Source organism: the organism of the source record quoted next, unplaced genomic scaffold, assembly GCF_019419815.1.
Source record: "Pyrus x bretschneideri cultivar Hongxiangsu unplaced genomic scaffold, Pyrus_bretschneideri_v1 Contig224, whole genome shotgun sequence".
NCBI lineage: Eukaryota > Viridiplantae > Streptophyta > Magnoliopsida > Rosales > Rosaceae > Pyrus > Pyrus x bretschneideri.
The window spans coordinates 46,009-63,678 of NW_025999529.1; the positions used below are offsets into that span (position 1 = coordinate 46,009).

Genomic DNA, 17,670 nt, shown 5'->3' on the forward strand with positions numbered 1-17,670 from the left:
CAATATATATATATACACACACACACACGTTCATGCATTACGTAGTTTTTATTATGTAGAATATGTGAGTCAAAAAATCGAAATAAATTAGAAAATTTTTTAAAAAAAGGAACTAACCGTGCCGACCTGCATGGGCTTTGTTGCATGTGTAAACCAGGCCCCAGGCCTTGGTTTGACTTACTGGGCCTCCTGCCCTGCCAAACACATAGAGCCGACACCCTTTTCGCTGGGCTTTCTCACGATCCAGCTCACGCCAGACTAAGCCAGCTTGTGCTGGGCTTGTCCCGCGAACTCTGCCCAACCAATCCGGCCTGGGTTTCTTCTCTCCTTTGCTGTTGGGCTGTTCCTCTCGGGCCGTGACTGCAGCAAGCCTGCAAGCTTGTTTTTTGCAGATTGTTGTTCTGCCTGCAGAAGCCTCACACGAGCCCAGCCCGCAGCTTGCAGAGACTTACCTAAAGCAGCAGCCAGCAATTTCAATGATGGGCTGCCCTTGTTTCTCGGCCCAAAGCCATTTTTTGGGCTTTTTTTTTTTTCAACCCGCACAGATAAATTTTTTATTTTTTGGTGCCAAATTTCACAGCGTTAACCAATTTTAAGATGTTTCTTTTGTAGGGCCTGTAGCCATCTAGCCCACAAATATGGCCTGAAACCTTATATTATTTTGCTTCTACGATCGACCCTGTATGGTCATGATCTATTGAATTAATTAAAATTGACTAACAGTCCATTAATCTGATAAGAAATCCAAAATTATTGACATGAATATCACTTTTTGGACATTAACAATTTAATATTTTAATTCTCTTCTTTGAACCGTTGACATCCTTTCGTCGTCTCAAAGCACTTACACTTGAGTTCCTAAAGCAACTCAAATCCACTACACTTAAATTAGCATATTGCATTCTGTGTTCTTGCAGAAACCTCTCTTTTAGGAACTAAACGTTCATAAACTATATTGAACCTGTAATTTCAAATTTAGTGCCTTTGAAACCCGTAGTTTTCATAAAACAAATACACCCATGAAAAGCAAACATTTTTCATGAAAACCATGTCCTAGAACTTGAATATTCTAACTTTGATGCTTATGGATGATTCATTCCCATGGCATCAATCACAATCTTATTCCCTCAAATTCAATGGATTGTTGAACCGTGACAAGTTTGATTTTCGCTGATTTGGATGTTTCTAATATAAACCACTTTATGTGGGGTACAAGATGTGAATCTCCATTTGACTATCAAGAAGCTGAGAAACCATTAAAGCCAACAATGGCATGGAAGAGCTGAATAAGCCTCCGCCTGATCTTCATTCAAAGACTTATGCCCGAAGCATTACAAACGGAAGTACCTCCCGAATGAGGATTCCATGGCTCTTTGGCTCACTCCTATGGACTGTCTAATCATGAAAGACATTGCCTGAAGCACACCATGATTACATCCATGAATGAGTACAATTTTGAAGTTTATAAATCTGATCGAATTTCGACTGGAAAAAGTTGTCATTCCTTGTTTCTAACTCACTCCTGAAGCAACAAGTGTAAAAAGCCAAAGTTTACCAAATTCTCAGATCTAATTACTACCACAAACATGAGAGAAAGATATAAACCTAGCTTCGGCAAGAGTCTACCGAACGGTATAAACCCAGTTTGGCTTGAGTCTACCGAATGGCTTAACCTAGTTCGGTCAAAGCCCACCGAATGGTGGTGCCTTGCTTCGGCAGGGATGCATTGAAAAATATTGCTCTACTTCGATAGAGGCCTACCAAACAGATCCCTCCATCTTCGGCTAGAGCCTACCGAACCCAAGTCTGGGTCTGTTTCTCTCATAATCAAATTTCGAGTTTGTTTTTACAACCTATGGTAAAATCAGGGCATGCCAAGGTGTGGTATCATGCCCGAAGCACCTAAGACCTAAAACTTCAAGAATAAGTGATAATATTTCCAAACCTTAACCCTGCAGAATCTACTTCCATCTCGATGGAATAGATTATTGGTTATGCACCTGTTCGTGCCATCTACCAATGTCGTTGAGGAGTACCATTCTCGTAGTCAATATGTGAGACTAATTTTCCTCCACCAAACATCGTTGGAAGAGCAGAATTTTGACTTGGATGGCCTTGTTGGCCAAATTCCCTTAGTAAACTCTATCCGTTCCGGAATCGTTGAGTTTTCTTAAGGATATTCGAGATGGCAATGATCATGAATGAAACCACTAAAGAAAATAGAGTGAAATGTCTTTGCATTACCTGCAAAAATGAGCCTGAAGCTTTGATTTGGGGCCAATAGGTTGTCTCCCAACTGGGGACACACCACATATGGTTGGCCCAGAGCCTGGTGATTGAGCAGTGTACTTACTTTCGCACGACTATTTAGGACACTTAGGTCAAACAATGATGCTACAATGTATCTCATTACCTGAAATAAGGATCTTGTGCCTACAAGCACACTTTGCCAAGCCTACTTATTAGGGAAATTGATTTTCTATATTATTCCTCGCAAAGATATGAAATCACCCTTTTCCATAGTGGATTCAAGGGAATATATGTGGACTAATCCAACCAAAATGCGAACCATATAAATATTTAGGGTTTTGGTTGATGAATCCTTAGTCTATGGGTTTTTCTCCCACCTTGGGTTTTACCATAGTGAGGTTTTGTGAGTTTTAACTTTTATGCATTTTTCTGTTGATCTGAGACTTACATTTGCTCATTGTGCTGACGACTTCATCAACTGTACTTACTTCATCCCTGAAGACCTGATGCGCCATTTAGTTGAGTATTTACACGCTCAAGGGGGAGAGTTGCAGTCCTATTGGATTAGCAATGTGATTGTGTAAATCCTAGTGAATATAGGAATATCTCTTATATTCCTATTAGGAATTGATTACCTATTAAGAGTTGTAATCCGAAAAGGTTAAGGATTTTACCTATCCTATTACTATAAATAAATGCACAATGGGGTGGAATAACACACACCTCACAATTACACATCTCTCTCTTTCACTCTACTATTGGTGCACCCCTCTTTCTAAGGCCTCCATAATTGTTCAGTAAATTGTGCCTATTGCTCCGGCGTTAGCCTAGTGGATAAGCCGTGGATGGCACTTATTGGACACAAATTCTGGAGCGCGAGCCACAACAGTATACTCCTGACCCCATCGTTGTAAATTTTTGGCTCCGCTAGTGATTTTCACCACAAAATTTGAAGATAGCATAAATGGGACTTCATAGATACAAAAGATGTAGACACATTTAATGTAACAATATTGTTCAAACTTTAAGCTCAAAACTCAAAATAAGGTAAGATTGTAGCACAAAGTCACTGCCATGCAACTTCCAATCCTGCCTTAAATAACTCAACCTAGTCAAGGACATCTTTTCCTACCAAAAGTTGAATCCACTATCCATCTTTGGCAACTTTTACCACCTTTCCTCCAACAAAATACCACAAAATTAAGCAAAGAATATATGCTTTAACATTAGTGCATTAGTGAACGAGATTTGGTTGGATTCTAATTAATTTACATCACTAAAATACTGTCTTGATTGGAACCCAAAAATATGAACTTTTGGCCTACAATGACTGCTTGCAATACCCACTCATGGTCCAACCTATGGTATAACATGTCACAAACTTTAGCCTACTACTTCACTTTTATAAGCATTACTCTCTCAACCGCCCGGGCCGTTTTAGTCGGTACCACATCGATGTTTCTTTGTTTCGAGCCTTAGCCTCGGTAACGGACCGGCCAGCAAACAATTAAATATTTGCACCATAGTCTTTTTCATCTTTTATTTTAACAAAATACCCCCTCTGCCCTTTAATTTACAACACAAAGCACGTCCCTCCACCCTTGCTTGTATGGAGGAAGATTCTCTACAAATTCTCTTTGTCAGAATTTTAGGAAACTTCACAATTAGATTTTGTTAGTTAATATTTATATTTAATTTTAAATAAAAAAATTTAAAATAATTTTTAATAGTAAGATATACACGATTAACTAAATAAAATCCGGATGAGATCCGAAGCCGGCTTTATTAGGAGACGCCACCTCTTCAAAAGCTCAACTGTTCTGTTCCCACATTGGCATTCGTGTCCCACTCAATCCCCTCCGCGATTTCTCTGTCGCTCTCTCTCTAACTTTGAAAGCAAATGAATTATGAAGCCATGAAAGAGAAATCCCAAGATAATTAAAAAAGACAAAGCAAAGAGCAGTATCTCTCTCTCTCTCTCTCTCTGTGGAAATGAAAACCACCAACAGCACCGCCACCACCACCGCCAGCACAAACACAAAACTCATCCTCCTCCACCCCCAAGCAATCCACAAACCCACCACAAGCGGCGGAAGCCACCGCCTGTGGCTCCTCTTCTTCTTCACCTTCTTTACCCTCGCATTCACCCTCACTCTCATCAGCACCACCATCCCCCAAACCCTCCCCACCTCCTCCCTCACGCCCACCTCCGTACTCCCCCTCCCGCCCGCCGTCCTCGACGCACTTCTTCACTACGCCATTTCCTCATCAAACACCTCGTCAGCACCCCACATGTCCCCGCCGGAACTTACCTCCATAGCCTCCGCCCTCACCCGCCTCTGCGCACCTAACTGCAATTTCCTCGTTTTCGGCCTCACCCACGAGTCCCTCTTCTACCACACGCTCAACCTCAACGGCCGCACGGCTTTCGTCGATGAGAGCGAGTTCCTCGTCTCCCGATTCGAGCAGGCCCACTCCCACCACAGCGTCGAGGCGTACGACGTGTCGTACGTGACCCAAGTCAAGGACCACAAACAATTGCTGTCAACGACCAAATCCCAGGTCAAAAACGAGTGCCGGCCGGTCCAGAACTTGTTGTTCTCGGACTGCAAGATCGGGATCAACGACTTGCCGAACCACATATATCAAGTCCCTTGGGATGTGATTCTGGTCGACGGCCCACGTGGGTATTCTCCGTCATCTCCGGGGCGGATGTCGGCTATTTTCACCGCTGGAGTTTTGGCCCGGAGCAAGAGGGGCGGTAGGGATAAAACTCATGTTTTTGTTCATGATTTTTCGAGGGAGGTTGAGAGGATTTTTAGCGACGAGTTTCTTTGCCGGGAGAACTTGGTGGAGGCTGTGGGTAGTTTGGGGCATTTTGTGGTGGAGAAAATGGAGGATCATAGCTTTGAGTTTTGCAGAAATTCACCATCATCTTCAAAAAAGGACGAAGATGATTAATTGAGCTGGGTTTTGTAAATTATTTATTTTTTGTTAATTATTTAAATAATTTTTCTTGATCTTCATCTTTTTTTCTTTTTAATTTAAGCAACAGACGTAATAAGATCATCAAAGTAATGATGAAAGGGTATGTGGAAAGTTTGGGGGGTTATGCGTTCAATTTGGTTTTGCCCTGTTTGGTTACTGAGAAAATAGAAAATCATCAAAGTAATGATGATAGGGTACGTGGAAAGTTTGGGGGGTTATGTGTTCAATTTGGTTTTGCACTGTTTGGTTACTGAGAAAATAGAAGGGGTTGGAAAAAGAATAGAAAATTTGGATTTTTGCCTTATATATTTGAATCCTTAAATGCTCAAATAGTGGAAATCATTGAAAAGTAGCAGACGTTAAACGCTCCAATCCCACCACCCCCAAAAAGATGAACAACAAAATTCGAATTTAAAATTATGCATCCGTTTCCTCAATAAACTTATTGGCAAGTTCTCCCTCGATAGAATAATTATAATTATGATTATCTAAATTATGAAAAAGAAAATTCAAAATTGAGTGTACAGCATTCAACATAACTTTTGTAAAGTTCTCCCTCGATGGAATAATTATATTTATGATTATCTATTCTAAATTATGAAGAAGAAAATTCGAAATTGAGTGTACAAAATTCAGCATAATTTTTGTAAATTGTATCGAACAGCACAAATATAATAAGCCTTTCTTAGTAGTTACGTGATGAGAAAAACCGAGAGAAATAAATAGACTAAGAGGTTGCTTTTATTAGGATCGTGTATCTAAACACTCATTTTTATTTCTCAAATATTTTTCATGATTTTCACAGTCGGATCAAATAAATTAAAAAGATTGATGACAAAAAATTATCAGGAGGGTAAGAGATCAAAATGAATATGAGAACAACATTATTCTTTTTATTATTATTATTATTATTATTATTATGATGATGATAATCATCATAATCATCATCATCATCACAAGGAAAACGAGAAAGAAAGAAAAAAAGAAAGAAAGAATAAAGAACGTGTCGGTGACCATACGAGTTGCACCAGTCGTATTTATAGCAGCTCCAAATTTTTTTTGGAAAAAATAGCAGCCCCATCCCCTCTCTCTCTTTTGTATTTTAAGATTATATATTGTATCTAGTAAAGGCCCACGTGTTTAATTATTTACTAGTCTCTCTGCACGCACTAACGTGCGTGCGAGAGGCATTTTTGCATCACGGGCGCTACGCGCCCCTAAATGTGTATTATGTTAGTTTTGTTCCATTGTGGTTGTCAATGTATATGCTTTAGAAAGTATGATACCAAGTTTGGAGGTGAGGTATGAAATCTAGAAGATGACTGCTCCTAATTGGAAGCAATAAATTGAAGTTGTTGACGTGGATACTCTCTCACACGCAGCAATGCCTATTACGATGTTCTCAAGCACGTGTGAAAGACACTTTTTAAATCACGGCACGCTACACGCAACTTACACATTTTAGATGTATTTATATGCGAGGATTGGTTCAAAGTATAGAAACATAAAATAAAGGCGATTATCATATCTAATAATACAGGGGGAATCTAAAGTATTTTGTCTAGAATATGTAAAAAAAAAAAAAGTAATAAATAACGGAGAAGATCCTTATAATTTAGTTGCAACTAAAAGTTAAATAAAAAGTATAAAAACAATCCAAGAAATTTAATTGACCTTGATGCACATGACACCAAAAAATATAATGAACTCATATCATTCCGTACTGTTGAAAATTTAATGCGTTTGGTTAAAATCAAATATTAGCATTATTTGTAATTGAAGTGCATTAAAAGTTGAAAAAGGGAATTAAACATTAAAAGAAAGAATGTAACCTTATGTTGAATTCGAGGGAAGCAAAATATCTTTGTACACAACATTTCTTGTGAAGACTCCTTCGTTACCGTGTAACTCTCCTTTCTTTACCAAGACTTTTGTTGTAGACGCTGAAACTCCTCTTGATAAAGCCACGTACAATTGTCCATGACTGAATACGTGATCTGGTAGATAAATACCCACATTTGGTATTGTCTGCCCTTGTGATTTATTTATAGTTAGTGCAAAACTCAATTTCACTGGAAACTGTTTTCTCATCATTTCGAATGGGAGTCCTGCACTTTCTGTGGTCTTTAAAGAGATTCTTGGTAAAAACACTCTAGTTCCAGCAAATTGTCCAGATAAGATTTCGGCATCAATTAGATTATTGTAAGCTCCATGGCACGCCAGTCTTGTACCATTGCACAACCCCATCTTCGGATCGATATTTCTCAAAAGCATTATCGGGGCACCTTTTTTCAAAGTTAACTGATGAGGGGGCATTCCACCAGGTGAGATTGAATTCAAGAATTCTTGTTGATACAAATTTCTCACATCGTCCTCAACTGAATCGAAAGAGTATAAGATATGTTCAATCCCCGGAAATTTATCGATGATCATTTTATTTATTTTGTCAGCATCCTTATTTTTTGGTGTTATAATTGCTCTTTCCACCAAGTATCTTGCATCACATACATGACATTCCAAATCGGGGAAAACTTCATTAACCAATTGGACAATGGATTCTTCACCATTCCATGGAATAACCATAGATGATGGTAATTGCATCATGTCGTCTATCATAGTTTCTTGTTCCCCATTACCAACATGAAGTAAGAACTCTGAAAAGTCTTGGTCATTGATGGATCTCATGTTATGCCTAAGACGAATGATTTTCACGTGTTCCCAAAATGAAGCATTAATCATACTTGCTTGCATCAATTTAGATCTTGTACCTTTTGGAACAACTGGAAGAACTTGTCGAAAATCTCCTCCAAAGATTATGACCTTTCCTCCATATGGTAGGTCAACGCCCATTATATCTTTGAACGTTCGATTGAGAGCCTCAAATGCAAACCTGTGTGCCATTGGTGCTTCATCCCAAACAACAGCTGATGTTTTTCTTATCAATTCTGCCAAATCTGACTGGATACTAATAGAACATGTGGAAGATGCATCTGGACTGAGGGGAATTTTAAATCTAGAGTGTGCTGTCCTTCCACCTGGTAATATGGTTGCTGCAATTCCAGATGTTGTTGTTGCCAATATAATATGACCCTTACTCCTTAAGGTTGCTAACAAAACACGATATAAGTATGTCTTTCCTGTCCCTCCGGGACCATCCACAAAAAATATGGCATTGTCTCGTTGTTCAATAGCAGACACAATCAAGTTATACGCTGCCATTTGGTCTTCATTTAGATTTTGTACCGCATTGAGGTCTGCTTCAGAGATGTCAAGTGAAACTTCATCTTGTATTATCCTTGGAATTGTGTTGTCTCTAACACAATCTTGTGTTATTTGTGGTAAATCGTAATCAGATACAGACTTACTATGTTGCACTAATAGTCCGTTCAAGTCTTGCAAAAGCTTGTTCAAGATAGAAGTATTATTTGTGGTACTTGAAACAGAATAATCTTCCACCATAAATGAATGAAATTCATCCCATAATCTTCTTACTCCATGTGGCTCACAATAAACTAAGATGGTAACAAACAACCTTCGCAAAGCTGACGGCATGCGAATGTTAGTGGCTTCACAGAGACACTGTCTAATGCTATCATCATCTTCTAGCAAACCTCGTTGTTCCACTGCCTTCTTAAATGTTGGTTGTACAATGTCATTGACTGTTCTTAAGTTCTTAAATGATGTTGGTCCTCTAACATGATTAAGAAGGATGCGTAAGTAGAATTTTTCACCCTCATTCGGCGAGACTGCATATATCCGGCCAATAACTTTATGGTTATTCATCCTCTCACTCCAGAGTTTATCTCTTTGACTCCATTTGAACCGTTCAGGGAATTCCCGGTATAAGTATTGTCTTGCTTCCGGGCAAGTGGTATTCTTGGTAAAAAACTCTGTCAGCATAGTCATCGAGTTAGTGTCATCTGCCAAAATATCTGCTACTCTTTGGTGAAGGTAAAAATGAATAGTTTGTCCTTCAGGAAGATGAATTTGTAATCGTTCCACCGATGGATAAAGTCGATTAGTTACAAATTTGAATATTCTCCATAAAGCTTCAGGTGCACAAACCCATCTTGCATCAACAAACTGCTTTATTTCATCTTGAATAGGTTCATGATGGACTTCAAAAGCTACTCGGTCGGGACCTTTGTAAACATATTTGTACAGATACTTAACACTCTTAGTGCTGCAACAAATCTCAACATTAATATGACAATCATATCTGAGGAGTAGCCATGAGTTGTACGGAATGACCCACCGATTATCCACCATTATACGTGCATTATGATCTAATGGGATTGGATCATGATTGTCTCTTCTACGATAAACTGGATAAGAATCATTTCCTTGAACTGTAGTTGGTGCAAATGGCTTAGGATAATTTCGTTTACAGCTACCACGTTTCATACAGGGTGATCGTGAATTGTGTATTCCACATGGACCATGTATCATATGCCTTAAGACGGCACCATACAATTCAGGCTCTTCATTTGGATTTGGTATTTCAGCCCGTACCACCTGATCATAATCATCTGGACTATTAAGCTTATCATTTTCTTCTAACATGAGAAGCATGTGAACATGGGGGAGACCGCGCTTTTGAAACTCAATGACATATACATATGCAAGAACTTTGCCTAAAACACCTTTTTTTATAACATCATTCTTCAACTCTTCAAATTTTGCACGAAAAACCCTTGTAAGCAAATCTGGTCGATCTTGTGGTGTTTGGCCAGGTAGTAGCTCATCACTTATTTCTTACCAAGTTGGATTACATGTCATTGTTAGGAAAATGTCTGGTCTTCCATATTTTTGAACCAAAGTCATTGCATCTTGATACCTTTGATACATGTCTCGGGGACTACCAACAAAAGATGATGGTAATATAGTCCTACGACGACCGACGTCTCCTGTATTTGTTTTGTTATAAGTCGTTAATAAGTCTAAATATGTTTGTTTTGTTTCAACCCTTTAATAAGTCTCATTTAATGTGACAGAACATGAACTTAAAGAATATATGTTTTATTATAAACTGATTAGCTTCATACCTGCATTATTTTGTCCTGCAATTAATGAGTCTTGCAGTCCTCGATAAAATTCAGATCGAATTGTGTGTTGATTATTACGCATCCATCTAAGCTTTTGTGATTCGATCTTGACGTAGTTATCAACTACATATTGTTGCAATAGGCGGCCACCACGAAGTAGAAGCGATTCGTCATGTTGACGGATCTAAAATGATAAAATTCATTGTTCAACACAATATAAGTTTTAAAAATTAATATTGTATTCATAGAGATGAAGGTCTTAGGTTACCTGAAGAAGATACGAATAATAGTCACAACATGTCACTTTTCTGCTGTTGTTATTTCGAGTATTCACATCCCATCCATATGTTCCATAAGGTAACAACAATGGATATTGTAAAGGGTCATAGTAGCCGACACAGTCTTTGATACTCTTAAGTTGACCATCTGTAGTTTGCACAACAATATCTCGACCTCTAATGTTTTCTGATCCTTCACCACCTACTATGATTGCAGCAACCTGAGATGCAGATGGTAAACAATATTGTCGTTGATTCGCGGGCTGCTCTTTGATAATCAATCTACAACTTTGCAAATCTTGACGTTGCGCAAGGTGGTGAAATGTTTGCACAAATGGATTATATTGATTCAAGATTTGTTGGATTTTTTCAACCACACCTCTGTTTAGTGCTTCACTTTCTCTCATTCGATTGTCTATTTCATGAGCTGTGTCATATATATACATTTGTAGGAATCTCGGTCTACTATCTCTAATAGGCAAAAGACTTCCAATCTTATGATATATGGAACCTTGAGCACGAAATGTGTAAATACCACGTCTTCCAGTTGCTAGGTTTTCGTCAACATGAACTCCCATTGAAGTGAAGGCAAAAATGTGGTTGTAAGCTCGTATATTCTGCCTAAAATGTCTTCCCTCGGCAGATTGGTTGCAAAAAAGCTCAGTCATTTCAGGAAGGGACGGTGCCAATGGTAGAGCAAGCTTTCCACGTAAGCAACACATTTCAGATGTTTCATGAGAGAACAAACGGGCATGACAATCTGGACATGTGGTTGGATTTGGCATGTGAAATCTTGGGATTTCCATGTTTTCATTAAAGTTTCTAGCACAATTATGAATTGGCCTTCTTCCCATAGTATGATGTCGAGGTGGTACGTCCTCGTTAGGCTGGATCTCATTTTCATTAATGAGATTAAAATCATCTGCTTAAAAAGGAAACATTAAAGGTGTTTCATGATTTAGAGAGCATAGTTGAAATTGTAGGTATTAATATTCAAAAGCTGATACCTTCATTGATGATGGGCAGATAACAATGACTCATTGGAGTATTCGAACTGAACGATTGCGCTGTTGTATTTTCTGTTATAATCAAATGAAATGGAAGTAAGGTAATAAGTAGTGTTTACAGTAATGATGATATTGATGTTTATCTTTTTCAAAGTTGTACTATGGTAGTTTGTGCGATTACCATTATTAGTGAAACTTTGTATTAGTCCATCCCGAGGCAAGCGTGTCCTATTGGATCGGGCAATTTGCCTTATATGAGTTAAGCGCATTGTTCTTGGAACTTGATTGCTGCTGCCTTCTCCAAACGGCACTATGTTTAGTCGTTCAACATGATTGCTACTGCCTTCATCGAATTGCCCTATGTTAGGGTGTTGAACTTGATCAGCATCACCACCAAATAGCATTATGTTTGAGCGTTGAATTTGTTGAACACGATAATTGGATCGTCGTCGTGCTAAATATTCGTGTCTTTGGCTTGAACTCATTGAATTCCGCCTCATACGTTGTTGATCCCGCCATTGCTCTCGTTGGCTTTGTGTCTCATCAGTAACATATGCATTTTGTTGCTCTAAACCAAGAAACGTAATGGTGCACGAAGAATATTAGTAAGCATAGAATATTATTTAAGTACCTACATACGTATTTTTGTTCCTTTTGTTTTTGTAATTGAATCATTGGTATACATTACGTTTTTTTTTTATTTTCGTTTGATTGAGACTGCCTAGGTCACATAATAAGTGGCAGAGGAAGAAGAAAACAAAGAAAAAGTGAATGTTTTGTATTTTGAGCTATTTTCTCTTTAAAGTCTGTAGATTTTAGTGATCAGAAAAGCAAAAACTGTGGATTGTTTTGGATGCCAGACCTTGGATGAATAGTATTGTTTATTTTAATTGATCACAAAAAAGAAAAACTCATTTTTTTTGGATGAGAGTGGTTTTCTTCTTGCCGTTTTCGGATGAAATGAATGCAACGCCAATATCTCTGAATCTAGGGTTTACTAAAATCTAGTGAATTTCATGCACTGAATCATTGATTTATGATTTCATTTCTCTGATTTGGGTTGTGCTTTTTGCTTCCTTTGATTTTGCATCTGTATAATTATGTGCTGCATGTTTTTGTTTAACTTCACAATTTTTTCCATTTAGTATCGATGTACTATATCTTTATGTGATGTTATTTTTATATTTTTCCCTTGACTATTATAGTTGAACTGTTATTCCAAGTTTACATAATATTCCTTTCCTTATTTGTTTATTTTTATTTATTTTTTTAATTTTTATTTATTTATTTATTTTTATTTATTTTTTTATTTTTCTTGTTTGGAGTACTTGTTAAAACGTTGGTCACTATGGTAAATATATACAATCCAAATGTTGAAATTATTATAGACATAACAGAATTATTAAATGGATGTTTGCATTGATAGTACAAAAAGGCAATGACAACTTAGAATCACTGATTTGTTCAATCTTAATATATTTGTCTTAATAATTTGTACAAAAATGTTAAACAACGTACGAATTGAATAGAGACAAAAAAATAAGAAATCATAGTTACCCGCAGATGTCGGTCCTATGTTTTCTTGGTTTACTTCCGTTTGATTTTGGACTATATTGATTGAGTTCAAGCGGGTTTGATAATTGGCACATCGTCGTATTGAAATTCGAGCCCGCTGTGATGAATTCATAGGTTGTCGTCTTTGTCTTTGTTGATTGCTCCTATGATTTTGCCTTTGTTGATTACTTCTACGATACCTTGGGTCTGACTGTTGAAAATTGTGAACATTTGTTTGTCCAAAGTCAACTTCTTCATTGCCAACCTACATTGAGAAATTGCTAAACATAATGAATTTTATTTTATTTTTGAAAAAGAAGAAAAAACATATCATATGTACAAAAGAGGAATAATGCAGATAAGGTAACAACCTCTGACATATCGCTTCTATCAATTCCCTCCATACTTGATATGTTGTAGTCCTCCAAAAATCTTAAAACTGAAATTTCAATTTGATGATTCTCAATAAAGGTAAAATTGAAGAAAAATATGAAAACATAAAAAAAAAAAAAAAATTAAGCTTACATCCATTATATATAGTTGAACCATAAATCATAAGGCAAAGGGAAAATACCCTCTCTCTCTCTCTCTCTCTCTCTCTCTCTCTCTCTCTCTCTCTCTCTCTCTCTCTTCGTTTTTAAAAGGCCATCGGCTGCATTGCCTTCCTGAGGGCCTAATGGATGACCATTCTTGTCATCCCTTTCTATTTCATCACTGGCAGGGAAAGTAGCCTATAATCATTTTATAAGTGTTTGGGCCCAAAATATTAGGATTGGGCCGAGCAGCAGGATGTGCTCCGCCCAAGGTAATAACACATGCTATGGGCCAAATAATGAGACTCGGACCAGTTGGCAGGGTCGGCTAGATCCTATCTTAAGTAGTCCAGATAAACGAGGAAAGGTCGAGGAAATCCTGATGCAACCAGGATTCTCGACCGGCAAGGGGTAAAACCTCAAAAGTAGGAGAATTCAGAATCCCAATAGGACTGGGATTGTTTGAATTAAAGGTGAGATGGGACAAGGACTCCCAATCCAAATCAGAATGGGAATCAAGGAGCGAGGTGCTATAAATACAAGAAATTACGCAATAGAAAAGCCCCTTCAACATCAGCATACAATTGCCCTGCGCAAATTCTCTCAAACACCTTGAGATTTTTTCCTTTTCTTTTCCCGCCGACACACCTTCAGTTTGGATAAACAGCACTGTGGAAGCAACCGGTGAGCACCTTCAGTTTGGATAAACAGCACTGCTGCCGCAGAATCAGCCGACCAAGACACACCTTCAGTTTGGACAAACAGCACTGCGTCGAGGTCGACCGATTACCTATCTAAGTCTCGGCCGAGGAAGGTTTTCGAACCTTTGTTGGTAGAGGTCATCTTACTAAGCCGTTTCGGCATAGTTGGGTGTTACGGATTGCCTTGCTCGGCGCATTGGAGGCCGAGTGAGTTTATGATTGGATACTCACGAGTAAGTTTCAGGGTTCGGCATTCCGACGGCCGAACTACGTTCACCATCAAGACATACATCACATTCGAGTACCTGTGCCCGTATAGTTTGGTCTCAATTCGGCGTGCTTATACTCTTACGAATATAATCACAGTGGCCGAATCAGGCTTCGACGAGTTGTGAACTCCGTAGAATTAGTAGCCTTGTCTTCAGGCTATAGAATCCAGAGACCGAGAGCGTTCCTTCCTCGGTCGCAATCGCAAGATACAGAAGTCAACAGCGCGCTCAACGCGACCGCATCAAATTTTACTCCTCGGCCGAGCTCGGCCGACGAGTTGGCACGCCCTGCATTCAACCGAAGGACATTAGTTAGCTCATTAGTTATTTGGCCTGCGTGCCACGTAGGTTTTGTAATTTTTGTAGTCAACATTTTGGCACGCCCAGTGGGACCATTGTGCTAAACCTTCGGAGTTCATGACCGTAGAGACACGGTCTACCAAGAAGAAAATAAACATGGGAAAGTCAACAGCTGACTTACCAGTGCAAGGCCTTGGGCAGGATTCGCACCCAGCAAAAAATCCGGTCATTGCTTTGCCACCCGAGGCTATAAGTGTGACCCGCCGAGAGAATGAGATCTGTCTCGGTGGGCAACCTCACAACGCGGCGATCCCGAATCAAACGACGCCCATATTCGTGGAGGGGATAGTGGAAGACTGCGACGACGATGGTGGAGAAGGCTCTGATCCACCAACTAGGTCGTTTCTTCGGAGACGACTTGATGAGCAGTATCGACAGGTCGAGCAGTCGATTGGTCAAAAGATGAATGATTTGCTAGAGGCAATACGAAGTAACAACGATACACAGACCAGAATGCTTGAAATATTAGTTAGTAAAGCCTTCGAAGATGGCCAGGTCGGCCAACCACGGCAGCTCTCGACGAACGTGCCCATACCAGCCGATAGAGCGTCCGCTCGACCGCAACCAGTCACCTTAGAAAGAGGACCAGGAAATAGATCCGAGGGACCAAGCCAGGGAGAAGAAGCCGCTTCCGTGAACATGACCGAGGTCCAGAGAATGATCGATTCGGCCTTGAAGAAAGGGCCGAAGTTTCCAAAGTTCATTCATCCATACCCAGCTTACGTAGAAAGGTTCGAATACCCACGAGGGTTCAAGATCCCTGATTTCAGCCTCTTCGCCGGGGAATCGTCTTTGTCCTCATTAGAGCATGTAGCTCGTTTCACAGCGCAGTGTGGGGACGTCAATAACGACTTCTACAAACTGCGTTTGTTCAATTTTTCATTAACAGGCTCCGCCTTCGCTTGGTACATTAATCTCCCACCCAATTCTGTGCAGAGTTGGGAAGAGTTGGTCGAAAAATTCCATGAACAATTCTATCGGCCAGGGATGGAAATGTCCGTATCGTCCTTGGCCAGGATGGCTCAAGCATCCGACGAATCTCCAATGGAGTATCTAACAAGGTTCAAGTCGGCCAGGAATTGGTGCCGAGTACCACTCCCCGAAGTGGAATTCGTCAGGATTGCCCTCAACGGATTAGACGTGGAGTACAAAAAGAAGTTCTTGGGGGCAAACATTCGCGATATGTACGAACTTGCTCAACACGTCGAACAGTACGATTATCTGCTCCGAGAAGAAAAGATATCAAAATCGCCTTCACGGGGTACGTTGTACAAAAACCCCACGGTTAGCTATGCCTCTGCCGAAAGCGGGGACCATCAGTGTGTTAGTGTGGATGCGGCCGAAATAGTCATAGACAAGCCGTACGTCTGCAAGGCTCTGGCTCAAGTAAATGGCAAAGACACCAAAGCCCATTCGGCCGTCGAGGAAATGAATAAGTCTTCGAAAGTCTATACTTTCGACATTACCAAGGCCGATGCAATTTTTGATCAGTTATTGGCGGCAAAGATCATCAAGCTTCGGCCAGGACATATTATCCCTAAGGCCGATGAGTTGAAGGGAAAGGTATACTGCAAGTATCACAACTCTAATAAGCATGCAACCAATAATTGTGTCGTATTCCGGGATACAATCCAAGGTTGGATCGAGAAAGGAAAGTTGAAATTTCCAGAAAAGCAGATGGCGGTCGACGTCAATCCCTTCCCGTCAACAACGATTGGTATGGTGGATGCTCATATTCCAAAAAACAAAGGAAAGGCCGAATACGTCCCAATACAGCATATCCATAAAGGGAATGGTCGAACAAGGCTAAAAATTGATCTCTTTTCGAATACGCCACCCACGGAGCAATCGGGACCACCTGTCTGCGAGCCTACGCCGCGGTCAAATACCGACGATTCTCATGGACCAAAGGTTTTATGTGACCATTGTAAAACACCCGTTGAGCCGGAGAAGAAAACATCTTCCACACCACCCAAGGCCCTTACCGCGCCAGCGACATCACCAAAAGAAGATGGTCCGCGACGTCAAGTGTTCGATCGACTCGGCCCACAAGTACGGCCGACAGACCAGGCTCCAGTCCGGCGGCGTCTTAACTTCGACGCGCCTTTCTATAATGAGGATTACTACTCGTACAATACCAATAGTTCCAGCTCGTCAGCCGATCGCAAAACTTTCAAACCACCTAGAACGTCGGATCAACGCTGGTACAGTTACAATTCCCCGACTGGTTTATATACAGCGCTGTCTAAATCCCAAAAGCGTCGCCGTCAACGAATTGATTGCATGGCTCGGCGACGAGAAGCGCAGGCCAGCACTGCCAACCAGTGGCAGCCAAAGAAGGCCGCGGAAAGCATCAGTGAACGGCCAACCCCGACTATCATGACCGAATTGGCCGAAGGGAAGCAAGTAGCCGCTGCCGGTTTTGAAACCACCATTGAGGATGCTGAGAAACGTATCAAAATCCTGCTTCGGCCTGGGGAAACTAGAGCTCGGCTAGAACACTTCACGCAAGAGGCCAAAAGGAAGATTTCCCCATCACCACCGCGCGAACCGTTTATCAAAGTACGGCGCAACTTACATCCCCCATTCCTCGGTGAATCCTTGGAATACATGCGAGAGTTTCACAAGAAATACTCCGCCAATGACTTGTACGGACTACCCAAGGAGTGTCAGGAAGCCCTCGAC

At 40.2% G+C, this 17,670-nt stretch overlaps 2 protein-coding genes across 2 annotated transcripts; one reads left to right on the plus strand and one right to left on the minus strand.

The window, feature by feature from the left end:
- Positions 1–4,242: 4,242 nt before the first annotated feature.
- Positions 4,243–5,276, plus strand: LOC125477913 (protein IRX15-LIKE-like). The gene has a single exon (XM_048585407.1). The coding sequence runs from the start codon at positions 4,243–4,245 to the stop codon at positions 5,209–5,211; it is 969 nt and encodes a 322-aa protein (XP_048441364.1). The 3' UTR covers positions 5,212–5,276.
- Positions 5,277–7,071: 1,795 nt separating this feature from the next.
- LOC125477912 lies at positions 7,072–11,972 on the minus strand. The gene is made up of 4 exons (XM_048585406.1): positions 11,688–11,972; positions 10,552–10,782; positions 10,284–10,467; positions 7,072–9,992 (listed from the first exon to the last, which is right to left on the minus strand). Exons 1-4 carry the CDS (start codon positions 11,970–11,972, stop codon positions 7,072–7,074), a joined length of 3,621 nt encoding a protein of 1,206 aa, XP_048441363.1.
- Positions 11,973–17,670: the final 5,698 nt, after the last annotated feature.